The sequence below is a fragment of the Vanellus vanellus genome, assembly GCF_965231255.1.
Source record: "Vanellus vanellus genome assembly, chromosome: 8".
Lineage (NCBI taxonomy): Eukaryota > Metazoa > Chordata > Aves > Charadriiformes > Charadriidae > Vanellus > Vanellus vanellus.
Window position 1 is genome coordinate 13,947,663 of NC_138913.1, and position 20,470 is coordinate 13,968,132.

The window sequence follows — 20,470 nt, forward strand, 5'->3', positions numbered from 1 at the left end:
ATGCTCGTTCTCAGATGTCTCCAGGTGCTCCATGAGAGCTAATCAGGGCTCTTCCAGCGAGGGAGGAACCTCACTCAAGATTCCTTAAGTCTCCTCAGGTCTTTGTGCCATGTTGGTTGCGGATTTCTTTTTTCCCCTTTTTTTTTTTTTTTCCTGTGCAAAGATTAGTTTGTCAGTTTATTTTCCAGTAGCGCGATACGTGGGTATTTCTCAGAGCTCTCCTTTCACTATAACATCACCGTCCAAAATAGAAGCATTGTGTCTGGCTTCATGGAAGGTCTCAGCTCTCTTTGAAGCTCTGTTGGAAGCTTTTCATTCCCTGGCTATTCAGACTTAAAAAATAGACTATCTTGGCTGGATACCTTTTGCTTGAGCACAGAAGTGCTCTTGTAGATTGGTGTTTGAACTGCTCGGTGGCCAGCGTGTATGCATTTGTAATCCATGCTGTTTGATTTCAGAGCTGTGGCTCTACCTGCCCCTCTTCAGCTCCACTCCACACATCTCTCGGTGGTAGTCCCAGCTGTTTATTTGTCTTGTCCAGGTGTGCATATATTTTGGAGAGGTGACGGATTATTGAGCTAGTTTATTTTAAATGTATGAAACGCAGCGTGCTCTGCCTGCTAAACAGCTGCCGGAGTATAATCAGTGGCACCCTGGGCTCCAGCAGAGCAGCGTGCAAGATCTGTAGCGTTTGTGCTTTGCCAAGCCCTGAGAGGACCCCAGGAGGACTGGAAAGGGAAAGAGGGGATGCTGACTTTCTTCAGGTATATTTTCAAGCGCTCCCCATCTCTCCATGTGTCTAGATTGCACTTTTTTTTTTTTTTTTTTTTTTCTCTTGAGAGGGGGAGAAATAGCTTCTTCCTCTGAATTCTGATTATTAGTGTTAAATCTGTTGAGCCAAAAGGACGCCAGGAGATGGTATCTAAATGCCAATAGCGGATCACGCATTCCCTGCCTGGCAATCGCCTCCGCCTCCCATGGGCGCTGGCGGAGGCAAATCTTGCACTACCAAGGAAGCGCCCAGAAATGACTCACTGCTAATGAACGTCTCCCCGTTTTTCCCCGAGCCTCGGAGCTGGAGCCGGGGCTGCCGCCTGCTCTGCCCACGGCAGCTCTTGGTGCTCTTTGAAGGTCAGCCCTGCTCCTGCCGCTTGTGCTGCTGTGTTCAAGGAGAACTGGCTGGGGACCACCTCCCGGGGTGACACGCTGCCGGGTTTGGTCATCCCCATGTGGGGGATTTAGTAAAAAGTAATTATTAAAAAGCCAGCAGACTGCAGCCCTTGGCCTGGATGCGCAGTGCAGTGCGGGAGGTCGGGGAGAGGCAGCGGTGGGTGACGGGCAATGGAGCCACCTTGGATGCCTGGTGTCGTGTCCTCAGCTGGCGAAGGGCTGGCTGGGCCACTGACCGACAAGATTGTTTCCAGATTTTTCTTTATTTTTTTTTTTTCCTCTCCTCTTCTAGGTACTTGGTAGATATGGGTGGAGAGCTGTCTGTGAGCACTGTAGCTCCCCAGCGCCAAGACCCAGTGCTTTCAGGTCCAGGTCCTGTGTGATGGTGGCCAGCTCTGGCCAAGGAAGACAGAATATGCTTTGTGCTAGTGACGCACAAGACCTCTCACTGGGACAGCTTCCCATATGACAACCGTTAGTTTGTGGGGTTTTTTTTGTTGTTGTTTTGGTTTTTTTATCCGCCCCCCTCTGCAGAAACAAGTGTTTAATATTTGCTGTGATTCTAGCTGGTGAAAAAATTTCAGTCTGATCAAATCTAAATGTTTCCTTTGTTATAAAAGCAATTTATATCATCAGGACCAGAAACATTTCAGAACAAAATCCTTTCAGCCCACTCTGTTGTCAGGCACGCCGTAGCCTGGTGAGCGCAGCTACCCCAGGAAAAGTGGGACTTCAGCATCGGTCTCGCAGGTCCCTGCAAGGGATGTCACCGTTAGATGTGCTGATGGGGTCGCGCTGACCGCTCCGCGGTATCCCTGACCGCCGGCCAGGCTTCAGCCCTGGCTCAATCCCGCTGAAACGTGCCTGGCTGTTAGGGAGCTGCTGCCAGGAGAAATTGGGCTCCCTGCCCTGAGGAGAGGTGCGAATGTTTTTTCCGAGGACAGCGTTGGTCAGTGTGCCGGCGTCTGAAGTGATGAGCGTGGCGTAGCATGCACGGGAGCGGGGAAGATGCTCTGAGCTGCTTATGGCGTTCATCATCAAATTGCTGCTGGTTTCCTCCCCTGTTCTGTCCCTGGAAGCTGTCTGGGAAGGAAAATTTTAACGAACCTGCTAATTCCTCCTGGGGAGAAAAGGTTGGACTTCCGAAAGCTGTCACCTGTCTTGTTGTCCATGTCTCTGGTGTAACGTCGGGTTGCTTAAGAGGGCTGTCCGTGGGAGCGGCCAGCTTGCTGTGGGGTGGCTCCGCTTGGGGCAGGGACACCGGTGGACGCGGCGATGCCGCAGCAAAGGGCGGTGCCGCGCGGTACCCGAATGGCCTGCGGAGGAGAGGCAGGGTCGGAGAGACGCTGCGCAAAGCCCGGCTAAGTGGCACCCAGATGGTTTATGCTACAGTAATTCTCCCCTTTGTCTGACTTACTCCTGCACATACTGAAAAGCAAAAGCGTTTTCCTGGAGGGCTGAAGGGCCTTTTCCCACTTTCCATTAGTGTTTCTGCCATTACTTTTCTGCAGCTGCTTTTGCAGGCTGCCCTTTGTCTGCCTTTTGGATTCTTTGAATTTACTCGGACTGTACATCTATTTTTTTTTTTCCCCCGTCAGAAAACCCCGCAAACTCATGGAGCAGCCTTCTGCGGTGCCGCTGCATTGCGTGATGGTGCGGGCACCCGGCGGGGTGGGAGCAGAGGAGCTGTGCCCCTCTGCCGAGCGCCAGCCCTGCTCAGCAGCCCCGGCAGCCCCAGGTTCCACCAGGCGTTGAAGCAAAGTGTTTCCTCAGCTAGCCCCCCCCTGGTTTTTGCTAGCCTTCCTGTATCTGCATCCCTTTTCCCGGGGCCAGTCCTGCGCGGTCAAATGGCTTTTGACTCGGAGAGGCTGAGGACAGAATTACAGAAAGAGAATAATATGTAAAACCTGCTCTGGCCGGTGTTATTTTTTCCTTCTTTCTGAAACCGCTTTATTTTAAATGCCCTTTCAGCCAGAGCACTTAGTGGCAAAGTTTTGAAGGGTCCTTTTGTTCTGTGTGCTGTAATATGACTTCTCGGTGGAAAGCAAAAAAAAACCTGTCAGCTCTCCCTGGGTGTCTGTGGTTAGGAGGGACAAAGGCGTTTTCTTGGAAAATGCAGCATTGTTCTGTAGAATTGGTACAACGTCTTTGAGAATAGGTGTACAGTAGTTCCTTTGAGCGCAGCTCTCTTCGTTAATTATTTGACATCTGTCTTGGGTTTCATAGTCGTTTGGAGAGCGCGTGGGCTTTGCGGGGTCCACGCTGCTAAAGGCAGGAGTGAACGATTCCTTGCTTAGGTCTGTTTGGGAAGGGTGTTTTATTAAAAGGTGTTTTATGTGAAAATATTAATGTGTTTTGCTGACATAGAGGTCACTTCTGGCCAGCGCCAAATGAAAAACCAAACCTTTCCACCACCTCTGCTTTTAAGAACAGGAGACACCTCCATGACGGTGTTCCCCTCAGCCTGCTTTTCTTTGCTCCCCAGTAGACAGAAGGTGAAAGTTTGAAGAAGAAAATGCTCAGGAATGAAAAGAAAACACTTTTTGAAACAAAATGAACATTTCAAGTAAGTTTCTTTAAAAAAAAAAAAAAAGAATTCAAGCAACACAGTGAACTGCTCTATGAATTATTATTATTACAATGTTAACTTATGGAGACATTAAGAAGACCTCAGAGTATATTGGTCTCGTGAGAAGTTTCTGGAGCAGTGAGGATGTATCAGAGCTCTCCAGCCTTCTCCTGGCTGCTCCGATTGCTCTGTGGTGTGACTTCTGAACTGGTATGCTCTTCTGCTCACGGGTTTTACTGCTGGCTCCCTTTAGTGTTTGCTTTTTATTTTATTTGCCCGTGTACTAAAGGTGAGGTCTGGACGCAGTTGGGTGAACACCTCCGCTGCAGCCCCGGGTTTGCCCTCGCTGAGCTCTGGCTCCTTCGGCTGCGGCCAGAGATGCTGGTGTTTCACTGCGGCGCTACCAGGTTGTGCAAGGAGGTGATCAGACACCACTGGAAGTGTATCATATACGGGCAAAATGGCACCATGCTCTCTGATGTCACGGACCAAAGCAGCAGGTTGCTGGAAAAGGCTGAGAAACCTCTTCCGTGCCTGGCAAGACCGGGCTGGGTTGTTGTCCCTGCGGCACCAGGTTCTTACAGCATTGCAAAACCCATCCTCTGTCTCTGCGACAGACTGGGTGCAATGCTCTTTTCCTGGTGTCACTGGCAGAATCACGTTATCCTCCCCAAAATGGGGGGAGGTGACGACATTGTGTGACCACAGGACTGTTGTGGGAATGACCTCTCTCTTTTTGGGGTATGTCGTAGATTTCCAGCCATTTAAAGCAAAGCATCGCAGTGCTAGCAGCGCTAGTGCACAAGAATTGGTCCGTGTGCTGTGTTAGTGGGACAAACCATCAGATCCTGTGACATTAATTGATTTTTTTTTTTTTTTTTTTTTTTTTTTTGGAATAATCATATGCCACAGGAATGGAGCTGGACTGCAGATGCCATCCTGCCCTACAGTCCTCTTTGTCGTCTTCATTGTGTGTGTGAGCTCTCCATTCCTTTACCAAAGGGGCGGAATCCTCTCTCTTCATCTCAGCTGTCGAATGCTGACGAGGTCGGGGCATCCAGGAGGTTGTGATGACTCCCGTCGACCAGCCCTTGATTCCACACGCATACCTTCCGCGGCCCCTTGTATTTTGTGAGAGCAGCCAGGACAGTGGTCAACAGAGCCCCGTTCCCATAATGGAGAAATTGCTGTAATCTGACAGGTTCTGTGTCCGTCTGTCTCCGCCGATAAGATCTCTGGAGAGCCCGGAATGAACCAGGAGTACATCACGCTGTGCAGGGCATCTCGTTTCTCGCGCTACCCAGCTATAAAATCAGAATTTTCCTACTAGAAGGCAGAGCATGGAAATCTTGGATACCTGGCTTGTGGGAACAGGGACCTGGTGGCTCTTTGAGACAGTTGAAAGGAGCATGTTCCTCTGAGCATAGTTAATGGATGTAAATATTAGCTCGCTGCCGAGTTCACGTATCACTGGGTGAAACCTCGTAGTTTATTTTGGCCTCGGGCCACATAAATGGCCTTGCTCTAAACGAGGGAAACTCATCCAAAGTCAGTAGTTGTTCCTGCTCGCTTCAGGGCTGAACTCAGTCTGATTTGTGCAAAATGCAGGAGAGAATCACTGGAAAATAAGGGTGAGTTAGGACACGCTGTGTGTTTATCTAATGACAAATGGAGAGGGAACCACGAGGGACCTTTATAATGGGAACGATCCCCCTACTGTTTACACTCCCTCTCTTCCCGCATCTGAATTCCCCAAAGTTCCTAATTTCCCCCCAAAAGTGCAGCATGTTGGTTCCGTCTGTCCAGTCTGATGGCGTAAAGATGTTTTATCTTTCCTCAGCATTTCCAGAGGGTAGGAGTACTTAATTTTGTTCCCTCCCTATGGAGTCGTCTTAAGTGACATTGGGAGCTGGTTGTAGATGGCAGCAGAGAAGGATTTGGTTGGCGGCTGGCGTTGCGGTTTGGGTGAAGGAGGTAGGGGACGACCAGCGATCTCAGCTGGACCCCGGGGAAGAAACCTCTCCTTCTTCCCAGCTTCTTGCCCGTTTCTGAAGGCCTTATGGCTTCCGAGGCAGCCTGCAGCCCTTTGCACGGACCGCGCGGGGAAGAGCAGGCTTGCGCCGGATTTCCTTTGTCTTTTCGAGATGAGCCCGGCCGAGGGAAAGCATCGCACAAAGGCTTTTCAGATGCAAGCATTGAAAAGGAAGGATTCAATATCCGCTGCTGGATTTTGAGTAGTACAGTTCGCACGTCCCGTTCTTGTTAATCTCTGCGATCTGCACAGTCTTAGGCGCTCTCTGCTTATGCTCAATGCCCTTCAGCATAACGCCTATATTATGGACGGGTTTATCAGGGACATGTTTAAGGGAGGTCTGTGGCTTCTCTCCCCGGCCTGTTAGCCCACCCCGATGGAGCAGGTTTCCCTGTCATCTCACGAGCGCGCTCCTGACAGTATCGCTGTGCTCATTACCGCATCTGCCCGGCGGAGCTGAGACGCTTTGATGAAGTTTCAGCCTTTTAACCATCTCTTCCCCCTTTGTGATCTGACAGCACCCGGGAATATCAAATGCAACCTTCGCCCCGTTAATGAGAGCATCTAGTAAATGTCAGCTTTCGTGACTACCAGCTTATAAGTTGCATCCTGGAAAACCGAGAAACACAGGGAAATTTAATTCTAGTGCGTGAGCAGCTCTGAGAGCCGAATGCCAGATACGGGTGTGGGCAGCAAGTTGAAACTCTGGCGGTGTACATTTATCTCAAATTACAGGAAATTGTGCTCTGGAGCAGGAATGGAGAAGTCTGGGATTGTTTTCTGCCTATCAGTGCTGCTTTGAAAGTATAAACCTTTGTTCAGATCATTTCCGAAAAGTGTACGAGCCTGGCACTTGTTTACCCCTGTGAGGCGGCCCTTCCAAGGAGGGTTTGACTGGAGAAAGCTGGAGCCTTGTCCTGCCTCGTCCCGCCTGCAGGAATGGGGTGACGCAGTCCGGACTGGCAGCCGGCCCCTGCAGAGGTCACCAGCAGGCAAACCTCGCAAATTTGGGCTGCACCAGCATGGTTGTCACGCTGAATTGTCAGACGTGCGTTCGGTGCAAATGTGCTTCAGCCACCGCTCGCCATCGCAAGTGCTTTCTGCGCTCCTTCTTAGAAACGAGCATGTGTGCTGGCAGAATGAGGTCTTGGCAAAGGACCTTAGTGTTTTGGGGTCAAAGCTTGGGATTTCTAGCCTGCAAGCGTCTACCTTACCCCTTGTGCTCATGGACATAGACTGTTCCAGTGACTCAAGTCAATGAGCTCGGCTGTCGTCTTCTGAGCCATCGCCTCCCAGGCTGGGAGAGCTCGTGCAGCTGCCCGCAGGCAGGACAATGCTGCCACACAGATGCTTTTCTGAAGGAATCTTAACGAAATAATAATATTAAAAAAAAAAAAAAAAAAAAAGCACCAGATTTAAAGGATCATTGGGTGGGCAGAGGAATAAACACGTGTACTCAGAGTTAAAAAAAAAAATGCCTGCAGTGATGAAATATTGCAAAATAACCAGAAGGTCTGTGTGTGCTTTGTCTCGGCAGGATGAAGATGGTGGTGGGTGCCCTGCTGGGTACGCTCTGGCTGTGCATGGTCACCCGCGGCAGCGGCTCTGGTAAGGACGCGGCACGCGACGGGTCTGCCCGCTTATCACGGGGAGAGCTGGTCTGAAGCCGGGAGAAAGCAAACTGGCTGCAGGGATTTTTCAGCATTTACAGCATCCCTGGATGAGATAGCCCTGTGTAAAATACTTTAGCAAAATGCACCGACGCAGTGTCAGTTCTGGGCGGGTATTGCATAACGCTCGTGTGTAGAGGCTACCAGCGTGGCGCAAAGGGGCGCGTAAGCAAATAGCGATACGCTATATAAAAGCTTACATATATAAAAGCAAAAAGTGCTTTGCAAATTCCAGCTGCCCGCTCCGGTCGGCATTGTTATTCCCCTTCCGCGAGGGGTGAGGCCGGGACTCGGCGCGTGGCGCTGACTTGGCGCCGAGTTGCGCGCGGGACCTGGGCTGGAACCTCAGCTCTGCGTATTCCCGCTTGGATGCGGAGGGGGTCGAAATTCCGGCGCTGGGATTCTGACTCACGCCTGGGCAACGCGAGGGGAGAGGGGAACTTCTCGAGTAAGAGGAGCTCTCTCATACCCGTCTCACTGAGTCACTTTCCTGACAGGAAATATGTTGTCACGCTCGCAGCTCCGCTGGCACGCGTTCAGCCCGGCTCTGGTGAAGAGGCAGATTGTGTGCGTCTCGGCTCCGGACTTCCTATTTGGGGGTGGAAGGAGGCAGCATGATTTGCAGGAGGCGAGTGGAAAGGGGGAGGGAGGCAAGAACAGGCGCTGGCTGGATGGGGGGGGGGGGAAATGTTCAGCGATAGTGGGGGGGGGATGGAGCAAGCCCTGCCCTGTGCCCTTGCCCCTCTGCAGCGCTGGCAAACTGGCGGTTATAATACCCTGAGCGGATGAACAGCCCTCGTATCGCCTCTTGGACCATGCGGGTTTATCGGCGCCAGGTTCACAGCACGCACCTCGGCGAGGTTCACCTCGGTGCCGGGCTCATGGCAGCGGCGGAAGGCTCGGGAGGCTTTTCTCCTTGGCTTGCCCGAGGGCTGCGGGCATTCGCAGGAGGGTGTCGTCTTCAGTAGGGGATGTCCCATCTTGGCTAACGGTGACCTGGTGGAAGTGGTGAGCAACGGGGAAGCAGCGAAGGAGAGTATATGGCCCAGGTCTCCTCCGCTAAGCGCCGGGTGGTAGGAGTGCCGGGGGGAGGAGGGACCCAGCGGTGCGGGTTGCTGCCGCTCGCTGGGAAAATCCCTGCTTTGCCTGCGCTTCTGGACGTGCTGTTCTGCTCTCCTCCAACGCAATATCCTCCTCCTGCTGAGGCAGCGTTACGACACCCCACGTGCACTCATCCTGGGTTTTTTTCTGGTGGGTGTTTTTTTTTTTTGGTGGTTTTTTTTCCTCCAGAAATAGGAGGGAGGTGCGGTTGAATCAGGGTTGCCCGGGAAATGTTAAAGCAACTCCAAAAGCTGGGGCTGCCGGCTGGGAGCCGTGAAACGAGCACCCTGGCATTTGGGCCACACAGGCGCCTGCCAATGGATCTGGCAGAACCCTCTGTGCATTTCTGCGAGGTATTTAGTGCTTTTTAAATATTCCTCCTTTAGCAGAGATTTTCTGTACAGGTTGGCTGGAGCCCTTGTAGAGTGCTTCAAGAACATAAGTGTCAAAGGGTGATGCGTGGGACATGCGATCAGTTAAAATACATTTCTGCAAATCCACTGTGGTACATGCATTTAATTTTCTGCAGGTCCATGGGCGACAGACCCACTCTTGAGTTCAGAGCTCCCTTTTTGTTCCAGGGACATCATAAACCGCTTTGGACTGTCAAAATGTCTTTTGTTATTCATGACGGGCTTGGATGGCTGGTTGTACTTGGACGGAGGGGCAGCCGTCTGTGCAGCCCTCTGTTGCACTGTGGGGTTTCCTGGGACTGGCACCAAAATGCAACTGGAGCTCGTTTCACCCTTGCAAAGTCGTAAATACAGAGCAGTGTGGGAGAGCGCTGATAATGTTACAGCATTTGGGATTGTTTTTTTTTTTTTTTTTCCTCTTGGAGCGGGGGGTGTCGGTGGGGAGAGCAATTATCCGGAGTGGACGCAGTGGTCTCCTAACACCAAGCGAGGCCATGGAGATGGGTACCTCTCCCGGGGGAACACAGGTTCTGGGGTATTTAAGATGTGTAACTTGGTAGGGATGTCATTTCAGCTGGATCTTTTTCTGTGCTCTGCCATAATACTCGTGTAACGCTGTATCGTCGGCACCAGCGCTCTCTCCGGCCCAGGCTGGTAGGATGCTGGGGAAGGCTGGAGGCAGAGGCAGGAGTCCTGTTGTGGTTTGCTGCCACTTTTCCTGCCTCTGCGCCCTTCCCGGGGGAGCAGCGTGGTCAGCAACGCTGACCGGGGACTGCCCGAGCCAGGGGTACCGGCTCGGCCGAGTCCTGAGCTCTCTGAGCTTCCAGAGGGGATGAGCAGCCAACACTTACTAAATTTGAGCTGTAAAACACCAGCACTGCTCCGGCTATAATGCAGACGGCCTTTCCATCCAGTTCAGCCAGTAGGGCTGACAGTCTCCCTGGCAGTGTGTCACAAAGCTTCGGTGTTGTACTTCGCCCAGTGTCTTACTGGAGAGACGAATCCCCAAGCTTTATCCCCCCCCGCCCAAATTTTGCCAACAGCAGCATGGCTCTAAACATCTATTCTTTGGGCTCTGCCGTTCCTGCTGTGTATGGAGGCTGATGCTGAGACAAAAGAGTTTGCTGAAAGGCAGCCACAAACTGGAAGAGGAAAGAAACGCGATCTGAGTAGTGTAGAGTAAAAGACTTGGAGGCTGAGACCGAATTTATGCCCGAGTCTGCCGCTCACTCGTGCTGTATGCGTGGGCAAATCTCCTCTGGTCTTGAGAATACACATGATCTGCAGTGCCTGGCTTTGAATTCCTTACTCCCGACCTTTGGAATGTTGTTTGCAACGGTACTCGGGGTCTTCTGCTTTCTCAGCCAAGCCATCCTTAGATCTCTGCGCTTGTGTTGTGGGATGCTTAATGAACCCGGATGCTCTGATATCCAGAGAAGGATAGCAAAACCCAATGAACTCAGTTTTGGTCTTACAATGATTTCCTCAGCACTGCTGAAGTCATATAAATATACACTGGCTGAAAAGAGATGAAAACCCGGGCGGACAGAGAACGTAACAACCAGTGTGAATACAGAATAATGTTTTCTTGTTTCCAAACAAAGCTGCCCTATGGTAGATACTGATTTATTTAGAAGATATAGCTGTAGTTGTCCTCCTTATTCCATTTTTCTCTCTGTGCTAACCAGGCTGCGCTCTCGTTCTCCACGAGCTCCCAGTTTTCACAGGACGAGGGCTGGGGAGAGGCTCAGGGTTAGGAGTGTTGTCTTGGGGAATTAGAAAAGCAGAAGAATATTGTTGCCAGGGGAGGAGGAGCAGCCTCATGCTGATGATCTGAAAGACCCACCTAGTGTGAAGAGGTAACTGCTGTGCATCAATAGTCCTTTGGTGGGAGGAATCCTCGTGTTTGCATAGGAAACTCCTCCGACAGCTCTGCTAGGGGGCTGTCGGGCCGGCTGAGTGGTAGGGTGAGCCCAGGACTGGGACCAGCTTCTGCCCAGGGTGACCCCCCAGCATGGCAGGCAGTGGCTGTAAGGCAGCCAGGAGCCTCTGTCCTGGGAGTTTTATTTTGGGCTTTGCTGTTATTTGCTGAATTGTGAGCATGTCTCTTACACTCTCCCATACCGGAGGCTCTCGGGCACCGGTTTTGTCCCCTCTGAAGTTGGCTCCAGAGCGCCAGACATCACCGGTGCTTCTGGATTCAGGTGGTGACTGGGGCAGTGAAGTTCTGACCGCAGCGAGCCAGAACCCGAGGTCTGGCTCGGGAGGTCAGAGCTGCCGCCTCCACCATCTCTCCCGAGTGCTGATCTGCGCTGCGTGTCTCTCTCGCGCTTAGCAGAGAGGCAGAGTAGTTACTTATGGCCAGGGGAAATTTGCAGATTAATAAATTACTGTCTGTAACACACTTTGAAGATGGAAAGCCCTGCGCGGCTCCTCGGGATTATTACTATATAGCTCTTATTCTACTGATGGGGTTCCAGTGGCCTTATTTTCCTTATGATTTGAGACAGCCCCAGAAGATGAGAAGCTTATTTTAGTGTGTAAAGTCAAAAGAAAAATAGATTAAACTGCATTGTAGTTTTCTAAAGAGGCTAAATCCCTCCCCCATCATCTTCTCCTGGGATTTCCCCATTTCCTCCTACTCTTCCAATCTCAGCTTCTTGTTGTCCTAATTTAGGATGCGATTTTATAACCGTCCGTACCCATCTGTGAGTTACTGTGGTTGTAGAAGTTTATGGCGCTCGGGGGCATGAAGTTATTCAACGCTGAGGGTGTTGAAAGGTGCGTAGCCCTGAGGTGGCCGGAGGTAAGACCCGCGGAGCAGCGCTGGCCTGGGTGCAGACGTGTAACGGCCGCTGCCAGCCTCCCTCTGCACCAGCCAGAGTCGTCGCTGCCGCCGAGGAGACAAGACGTCACGTCTGCCTCTTGTCAGCTGAGGAAAGAGGTTGTGAGGAGTGAGTTTTGTGCAGGCGTCAATGTGATGGGACCCGTCGGCATTGAAGCGCAGAGACGTGCGGAGGAGAGCAGCCCATTTTGGGTGTGTTGCCGATGTGATACTGGACCATCACCTCTGCTCCTCTGTGTGTATCAAACAGGGTATCAAGGGATGTCGGGGACCTGTCTCCTACCCTACTTATCCATCATGTCCCCCTGTTGCAGCCACACAGTTGTGTGCTCAGTCTCTTGAGCTTTATTGCACCCGAGTGCCAGGCTCGTAGATCCTCACGGTGCATTTTGCTGCCTGCTGTCTGTTTTTTTTTTTTTTTTTTTTTTTTTTTTTTTTTTTTTTTCAGTTCCCATCCTCATCCGAGGACAACTGCTGCAACATGTTGTGTTATTTTTTTTTTTTTTTTTTTTTTTTTTTTTTTTAATGCAGACATCCCTGTGGATGTCCGCTGGGCAGTGCAGAATTGTTGACTGTATTTTAAAGCAGGCAACAGAGACCCAGGCTGCATGCAATAACCAGGCTGCATGCAATAACCAGGCTGCATGCAATAACCAGGCTGCATGCAATAACCAGGCTGCATGGGCTTAGCTGAGCAAGCCGGTGGCAGTCTGGTGTCCCAGGTAGGCAGAAGAGCCTCTGCCAGCTCGAGCACAGCTCTGCGGTGCTGCTAATGGGGTAAACCTCCTTTGCGTGCTGCCTCTCCTGCGGATGATTTTGCGCAGGGCCGTTCCGTTTCCTCTCTCTGTCTCTCCTCCTCCCGCGCTGCTCTGCTCCGCTTCACGCGGCGATTTCCTCAATGAAGTGGGATGGAAAGTAGCTGTTTGCTCCTTTTCTCCTTCAGGCTCTGAAGCAGTCCATACCCCTACCTTTATCGTTTTGATCTCAATTTTAAAAAAAGCCTCCAGGAAAACATGTCAAGCTTGCTAGAGAAAACAGAATATGTTTTTTTGGGGGGTTGTTTTTTTGGTTTGTGTGTGTATTTTTTTTTTTTTTTTTTTTTTTTTTTTGGCCCAGTTGCTGGAGGTAACCAAAATACTCTTTGCCAAGTACTGTAAACACAGCTTTAAGCAGAGATGGAGAGTGAAGGCATGGAGCTCACTGTGGAGGAGTTTTAAAAGACACAAACAACGAGTACCCCTCCCCATGTTACGGGCTGTGCTTGGTTAGGTGAGGAAACTCTGAGTCAGGAACTATGGGCTCCATTACAGAATCATTGGTTTTTTGGATGTTGTGCCTTCGCTGCTTCATCTGAAATCAACAGAAGTTTACACAGTCAGCTTATTTTTCGTGACTTTGGCAGAGGCAGACCGTCACACCTGTTTAAACTAGACTTTCAGGATCTAGTGTTAAACAGCCACAATGTAGACGTGCTTTTGGAAATGATGAGTTCTTCTGCAACAGAAAGTCCTTTTTCTTCTTCCTTTCTTGGCTGTCCTATCTATATAAATGATAAAAGCAGTTGGGGGGAGAGAGAGGCTCCATCCTCATGTGGAGCATTCAGTGGAGCTGTTTCCATGGGGGCACTGCAGCCCAGTGGCAACGTAGGATGAATATGGTGAAACTTGGGAGAAGCGTAAAAACCGCGTTGCCGGTGCCATCGCAGCAGAACCGCGCGGCTGGGGCTGGGCTGCGTGCTGTGCATCGGCGCTGGTCGCGGGGAGGTTTGTGCCGGGACCACTTCCACTTACCCGTTCTGTCGGAGAGGCTGTGGGAGGAAGGCAGTGAGGTTAGGACAGGCTCTTTTTGATATGTTTCCGCTGGAATTCAGATTATAAATTCCTGCAGAGTTTGTGCAGCTTCCAGGCTGGGTCTTCAAGGCAGCGTTGAGCTACGACTGGTTTTTAGGCATTCTCTGACCACTATCACTGCTGCGGAGATAGTGGGAAGAAATGGTGAGAGTTAGCTGATTTTGGCTAAGGCTAACCCACGTTCTCTGTCATTCCCACCGATTTCAGTGTGTTTGGGTTTGTGCCTCTTCTCTCAGTCCAGGGACGATGTTCTCATTTGTTTTGTTCCGTGCTACCCTCCCTCTGCTGTGATGCACGGTCAGATGGCATACAGACAGCTTGGGGAACACTGCCCTGCCGCGCTGCGGCGTTGCTCAGCTGCTGAGCGGAGTACGTGGCCGGGGAGCGCGGGGTGGTCTCGCACAGGATGCGTGTATGAAAGGAAGAGTGGGCCCTCCTGGCACCGGCGTAAATGGGAAGCGCACCCACGGGTGGCTGCTGGCCACAGCTGGTACCCCCCGCGCTCGCAGCCCCACTCCTCCATCCAGCCCGGCTTCATCTGCATCCTTCTCGCTGGCTGATGCGAGCTTGAAAGAGGGTGGGGAATTTTTTTTTTTTTTTTTAAGGTAGCAATAATTAATTCTCACTTAATCACTTTGCGTGACCAGCTTTTTGTGCCTTATTGGCGGTGATTTTTTGCATCGACCTACCTGCTGGCCTGGCAGCGCTCCCCAGGTGGAGGCTGACTCATGTCAGCTTTGCTTTGAGCTCAGGCAGCAGGGGCGGCCGAAGAAAGGAGGAGGCGGTTGAGATAGTGCAGCCACGTCTGACGCTGCTGAAATGGCGTGGGGAAGAGGGGTCTGCCGTGTCATCCAGCCGGCAGCTCTCATGGCTTCGTGTCCTGCGGCCGCTGCACCGTCCCAGTCCGCAGGCAAGGCAGGCCCCTTCCCAAAATTAGAGATGATCAAGAAGGGCATGTCCGTTTGGCAAATGATGGTGTGATTTGTGCTGGCGTGATAGATGGCCTCTCATAAGGATGGCTTTTTATTATTTCTTCATGGAAATTTTAACTAGGGGAAGCCTTGGTTTGTAGCCCCAGGGGAAGGCAGGGGTGGAGGCAGAGCGGAGCTGGTAGAGTTTTGGCAGCTGAGAGTTGTGTTTTTTGGTTTTTGGTTTGTTTTTTTTTTTTTTTTTAATGGACCGCATAGAAATGCCAAACTGTGGACAAAATGGGACAGCGTTTCTTGATGTGGCCTTGTTCTGGTTTTCTTTTTTGATCCCTGGGTTAAGCAGGTCGTCTCTTCTTGAAAAATCCGAATAATTGCACCAATTTAACTTCTGTTTTGACTGTGTGGGTGTTTGTAAAGGGGGCTGCAGATGCATCTCAAGAGCATTTCAGGTATGTGCATTCAGAGCTCTGTTCCCAAGGGGGTAAATCAGTGCAATAAGTGAAAGGTTGGGAAAGGTTTCCAGAAATGTCTGTTTTCACCTTCATGCAGCTGAGCAACATCACTATGGTTTTTTTTTCCTCTCCTTTCATTTTCTACTTTGCATCTGGAGAAGCCACTTTCCTCAGCTTTGTTTGGCTTCTGAGGAGGAGTCTGTTTTGGGATACCCGGTGTTTAAGGATGTTGTGGATTCAGATTCAGAGATGGGACAGATCTGACTCTTTCTGTAACAGAAGAGGTTTCTGTCCCTTGTATCAGTAGTCGATACCCCTATGAACACCGACTGCAACATACAGTCCAAGCAAGGAAGGCGGTTGGAGTTAACTTTGCCAGTTCACCAAGTTCCCAGCACGCGTCAAGGAGGAGCAGTAGCGCAGCAGCTTGCTCTTATCTTTATCTTAAGGCACATGAATCACATGAGCATCCTCACCCTGACCTTCCTGTCTTCCAGTGCTGGAGGTGGGTGTTTCCTTCTACCATGCAGCCTCCCTCCAGCCTGCGTAATCCTCATCTTTTTTTCCCAAGCAGGGCTGTGGAAACAGGACCATTTTTTGCCTTTTTTTTTTTTTTTTAACACCCCTGCGTTGTCTGCCACAGGTAGGTATTATGGGTGACAGAGCGCCTGCTGTGTGATTGCGGAGCGCCCAGCAGGAAGAGGGGTCAGCTGAGGCATCTGCAGTACACCTCATCGGTAATGAGAAAAAAGATGGCTTCTTTCAGAAGTGTTTTGCAGAGGCGTTTCAAGGAAGGTGCGTTTGTGGGCTGGTGGATTTTTAGAGAGTTTTATTGTGTCCCTCAGTTACGTGTGTAGTGCCCCATTTCCTGCAGTGTGGAAGGGACCATGGAGTTGCATGTAGCTCCCCCATCTCTTCACTGGTTTCCATTTGTCGGTGAACCTCTGAAGCCAGAGCGTGAATTCTGATCCCACTCGATTTAATCAGGAGCTGCTCTGAGCTCCAACGGCTGTTTTGTGCAGGAAACGTTTCAAGAGAGAGGAAACTAATTTCCTAGGCTTAGCCAGCGAGAGCAAGCGTGAGTTGCTGCAAGTGGGCACAGCACCGTGGAAGTTAGTGCTGTTTCTCACAATTAGAACTGGGTTCTTGCATCTTCTTTCTGCAATGGCCCCCTCAAATATTGTTACTGGAGTCAGGATATATCAATATGTGGGGGGGTGTGTGTATATATATATATCTATATATATCTTTTTTTTTTTTTTTTTTTCATAGTGGGAGCTGCGTAATGGCAGTGAGGTTCAGTGTGAAGTCATGCCGTTTTTTCAGGCTGTCTCCAGTTCAGACCAACACCCAAGTAGCTGCACACCGGTACTAGCAGCAAATAGGCTCTGAATATCCAATAAAGGTTAAAGTAGCAGAAGGGACACATAACGTTGCAGGGGGCTGTTGGATGCAAATGAAATCGTAGCCATAATAATGCGAGCATCCCCTCCGCTTTGCACGTGCATGGGGAGCGCAGCCGGCTGTCTGGGCTGGACCCCTCCACTGGGGTCTGCTGCAGAAGTGCCGCCATGGCAAGGGATGTCGTTGGCACAGGGAGAAGAGCCACCTCACAGCTGAGGAGGAGGATGCTCACGAAGGTGTGAGGGATGCCCTGCAGCCCCCTTGTGTGCCACGTCAGGAAGACCCCACCTATCTCAGGCATAAAACACTCCCAAAGAGTCAAAATAGCAGTACTACCGTCAACACGGCGTGGGGAGGAGGGAAGTTGTGTGAAGCGCCGCAACTTCTGTCCTCAGTGTTTTATGCCTGGAGGAGGTCTCGCTCTGGCCCGTGGTGTTTCTGCCGTGAGCGATGGGTCACGGCTTTGCTCCCGGAGCCGTGCTGGGCTGGCTGTGTCCTGGTGGCCAGGAGCCGTCCTTGCCAGCGGGGTGGCAAGCACAGCCTGCAATCTCGAGCTGTGCGGCCGCTCCTGTGGTCTGTGGTGGAGCCGCTCGTTACCAGCGCGGTGGTGCCCTGCGTTCGGGGTTCAGCTTGGAGCCGACGGCGCCCCAAGGCAGGACGTGCGTGGGGAACCTTAGGGCTCACTGTTTGGGGTGACAGTGCTCCTGAAGTCACGCAAATTAGCCAGCTCTGAGACAAAATCTCCAGCTACAGCTCTTATACTAAAGAACAGTAAGTCACCTCTTCCCCAGCCAAGAAGACAAGGCATGTACGTTGCTTTTGAGTAATCTAGGAAGGAAAAAAAAAAAAAAATAATAGTTGTATTTATTTTCAATAACTCATTCAGGTGGAGCAGCTAAGTGGTTTTACAATGCTGATTTATGAGCTGTTGCAAATGCGAGAGCTGTTCATGATTGCAAATTTCATTGATTTTAGACTCCAAGAATTTCAGGACTGTAATGTTTTATATAGTTTTCTTCCTCTCCAGTCCTGCCATTTGAAGTCATAAGGTCAATTTGCCTTTGTGCAGCCCAAGAGGAGACAATGAAGTCAGGTGCTGGGAAGAGAACCTGGGTGTCCTGGTTTACAGACCCAGGTCTGCTCCTTCCAGAGGGAAAGCCTTTCTTTAGAAAAACAAATTCACCCCCTCCTCCCCCCCCCCCCCGCCCCCCCCCCATAGTAATCAGCGTTTTATCACGGAATTAACAGGCAGGCTCTGGCAGGCTCATTTGTCTCATTTAACACTCTATGGAAACTTGACTGTGTCTAATCCTGCTAATCCTGTAGCTTGACCCCCACCAGCATAAAGCAGTGTACTGGTTCCAGTTGGCCTTGACCATGGTGGTGACTATGCGCTGCCTTATACCATAAGCCTTCCCATAGTGGTTTGGTCTTACAAAACGAGCCGTGGCGTTGGTTGTGGTAGCCGCTGTACTGGGTGATGCTGTCCGGTTTTGAAAGAAATATCTATATGTTTCTTAGATGATGAACGATGGCACTCTCCAGCCATTTGGGGTTCCTACCAGCAAAGACTTGTACTCTGAGTAGCTTCACCACCTCTTCCTGTCCCAATTACCTCTCTTCCTCCAAAAGTAGCACTCTTTCATACCACAGGCATGTGTTTGGCATACCCCAGGAGGATCAGTGCAGTTTGCATTTACGTTTATGCGTAAACCCACCAGAAAACATTTCTATTCTTCCTGGCCCAGATTCCTCCCCACTGTGACTAACCCTTGCTGAGCCGCAGCAGTTAGCATTGCTGCCTTTAAGCACTGTGGGTCCATCTTCTCCAAGGTTTATCTCTTTGCTTTTTTTTAATTAAGTACGAATTTGGGGCCAAGCTTCATCCCAGTGTCTATTTAAGGAAGATAAAATGCCAGAAATCCTGTTCTGGGCCTGTGAAGTCAGTTCAGAAGAATTGGGCTCAAAGAGCATATTGTATTCTGTTTTTTCCTCTGGGTCTGAGTTCTTCTAATATCTGCAGACCGGAGAGGCTTTGCAGCGTCGTCTCTGGTGTGCCTGTGATATGCCGATTCCGGGGACCGCTGCAGGCAGCGCACCCCTCTCCTCTCCGACTCATTTTGGGCTCGCAGAAGTCAGGCTGCCCTAGCTGATGCCTCCCGGCAGCTACAGGAGATGCGCTGGAAAGCGTGCCGTGCCGCGCCGCGCCACTCTCTGCCTCGTCAGCGCGGGGAGGCAGGAGATGTGGTGACAGCAGCGTTGCTCTCGGGTTTGCTGACACCCTGGTACCCTGCTTCGCTCGCACCGAGCCCCTTCGTGACGGGGCATCCTGACGGGTGGGAGGAATGGAGTGGAAAGGAGCTCTCGGAAGAGAAGTGAGTTTTGACTGTGGTGTTTGTCCTGAAAGTAGTCATGAATGACAAGAATAAATTAAAAAAATAAAATAAAAAGGCACTGGAAAGCTTTTTCTGTTGCTGCCCGGGTTCTGTGTCAGCCTGAGCCTGCAGTGAGCCATGCTGAGCTGTGCCTGGGGAAGGCAACCGAGGGCTGCCTGGGGATCCCCACGAGAACCTGCTGCCACCTCCTCCATGCTCTCTCTTCTGCCCCTCAGCCTCCCTTCCCAAACTTCACTATAAACAGTCGCTACATGTCATTTGTACTCTGTGGTATCATAGCACACACAGGCGTTGTGTGAATGCAGCACAGGAAGGACGCTCCTTGTTCCTGGAGCCCACGGTCCAGCTGCTTCTGGCAGGGACGATGGCGCGTAGCTCTGAGGGAGGGTTGATGTTTGCAGTGTTGGGTTTGTTTTTTCTTCTCTTCTTCCAACACCTCTATTTCCATCCTCCTTACCGCTGTGCATGGATGCCCACACACCTCTAGCATTGTTTTCGTCCAAATTTTTGTCTTCCCACACTGGTTATTTTTAGGGTTGAATTTTCTTGGAGCTCTCTAAGAAGCCTGGTGTTATGCAGGAGTATGTTATCCTATCGTATTGGCCTGATGGGGGGTAAATAGCTTGGAAGGAGGTGTACAAATGAAAGTAGAGGTTTGCAGGTTCTCTAGAAGTGAATATGGTATTTATGCTCTGCCCTATAAAAGCCCAGTTTGCTTCCACTGAAAACACTGGGTTTTGCCTCTTATTTTACTGGGGACAGGACCAAGGGCTGTGGGGAACATGGGCAGAACTGTCTTTCTGCCATAGAGTTGCAAGCTAAGGTATGTCTGTTCTTCCTGGCGGCAGAACGCTGCGATGACTGGGGTGTGGACACCATGAAGCAGATCCAGATTTACGATGGGGAGCCTGCCAAGATCAAATGCCCACTTTTCGAGACCTTCTTGAAGTACAACTACAGCACAGCCCATTCTGCTGGCTTAACCTTGATCTGGTACAGGATTGGGCAGGATCGGGATCTGGAGGAGCCCATTAATTTTCGTCTCCCAGACAATCACATCAGTAAGGAGAAAGACACCCTTTGGTTCTGGCCTGCTCTTCTCAATGACACTGGGAATTATACATGCATGCTCAGGTAGGTTGTGCTGCGAAGCTTCTGTATGTCTTCAGTGCAGTTGAAGGCCTTTCATGGAAGCGGGAAAATTATGCTGTTAGCACCAGATCTTTCTGTAGGGAAAAGACCATTTACATAAGCATTAATGGGAAAAGAATGTTACAATTATAAGACCGCTCAGTGCTGAGCCAATTTACATCGTAATAATGCTTGGAGCCTTGCAAACATTAACGAACATGCCTCTACTTTCTAGCTGCAAGTGTCCGTGGAAAATATTATTGCTGAGCCCATGGCAAAATCCACAGGCACTCACCATTAAGAAGTGATCTGTGCGTCTAGAGTAAAAATAGCTTCAGATGCAGGGGTAATGTTTTGACTGCATGCTAATTTGGCAAAGATTCATGAGATTCAGACTTCTAGGAAATTAGAAGTGTCTCTAAGTGTGGTACAAAATGAACATAGCATCTGTTATGCGCTGAGCACAAGCGCTCTCTTTGATCTTCCTCATGTTGTCTCTTGTTCACCG

General features: G+C 50.6%; 1 protein-coding gene across 1 annotated transcript in view; it reads left to right on the forward strand.

Moving 5' to 3' along the window:
* Positions 1-6,590: 6,590 nt before the first annotated feature.
* Positions 6,591-20,470, forward strand: part of IL1RAP (interleukin 1 receptor accessory protein) — a gene marked incomplete at its 3' end in the record, with an annotated part of 33,297 nt that continues 19,417 nt past the window's right edge. Inside the window, exons 1-2 of the mRNA XM_082487374.1 lie at positions 6,591-7,379; positions 19,680-19,965. Of these exons, the coding sequence (XP_082343500.1) occupies positions 7,310-7,379; positions 19,680-19,965 (356 nt within the window). The 5' untranslated portion in view covers positions 6,591-7,309. The remainder of the gene's footprint in view (positions 7,380-19,679; positions 19,966-20,470) is intronic.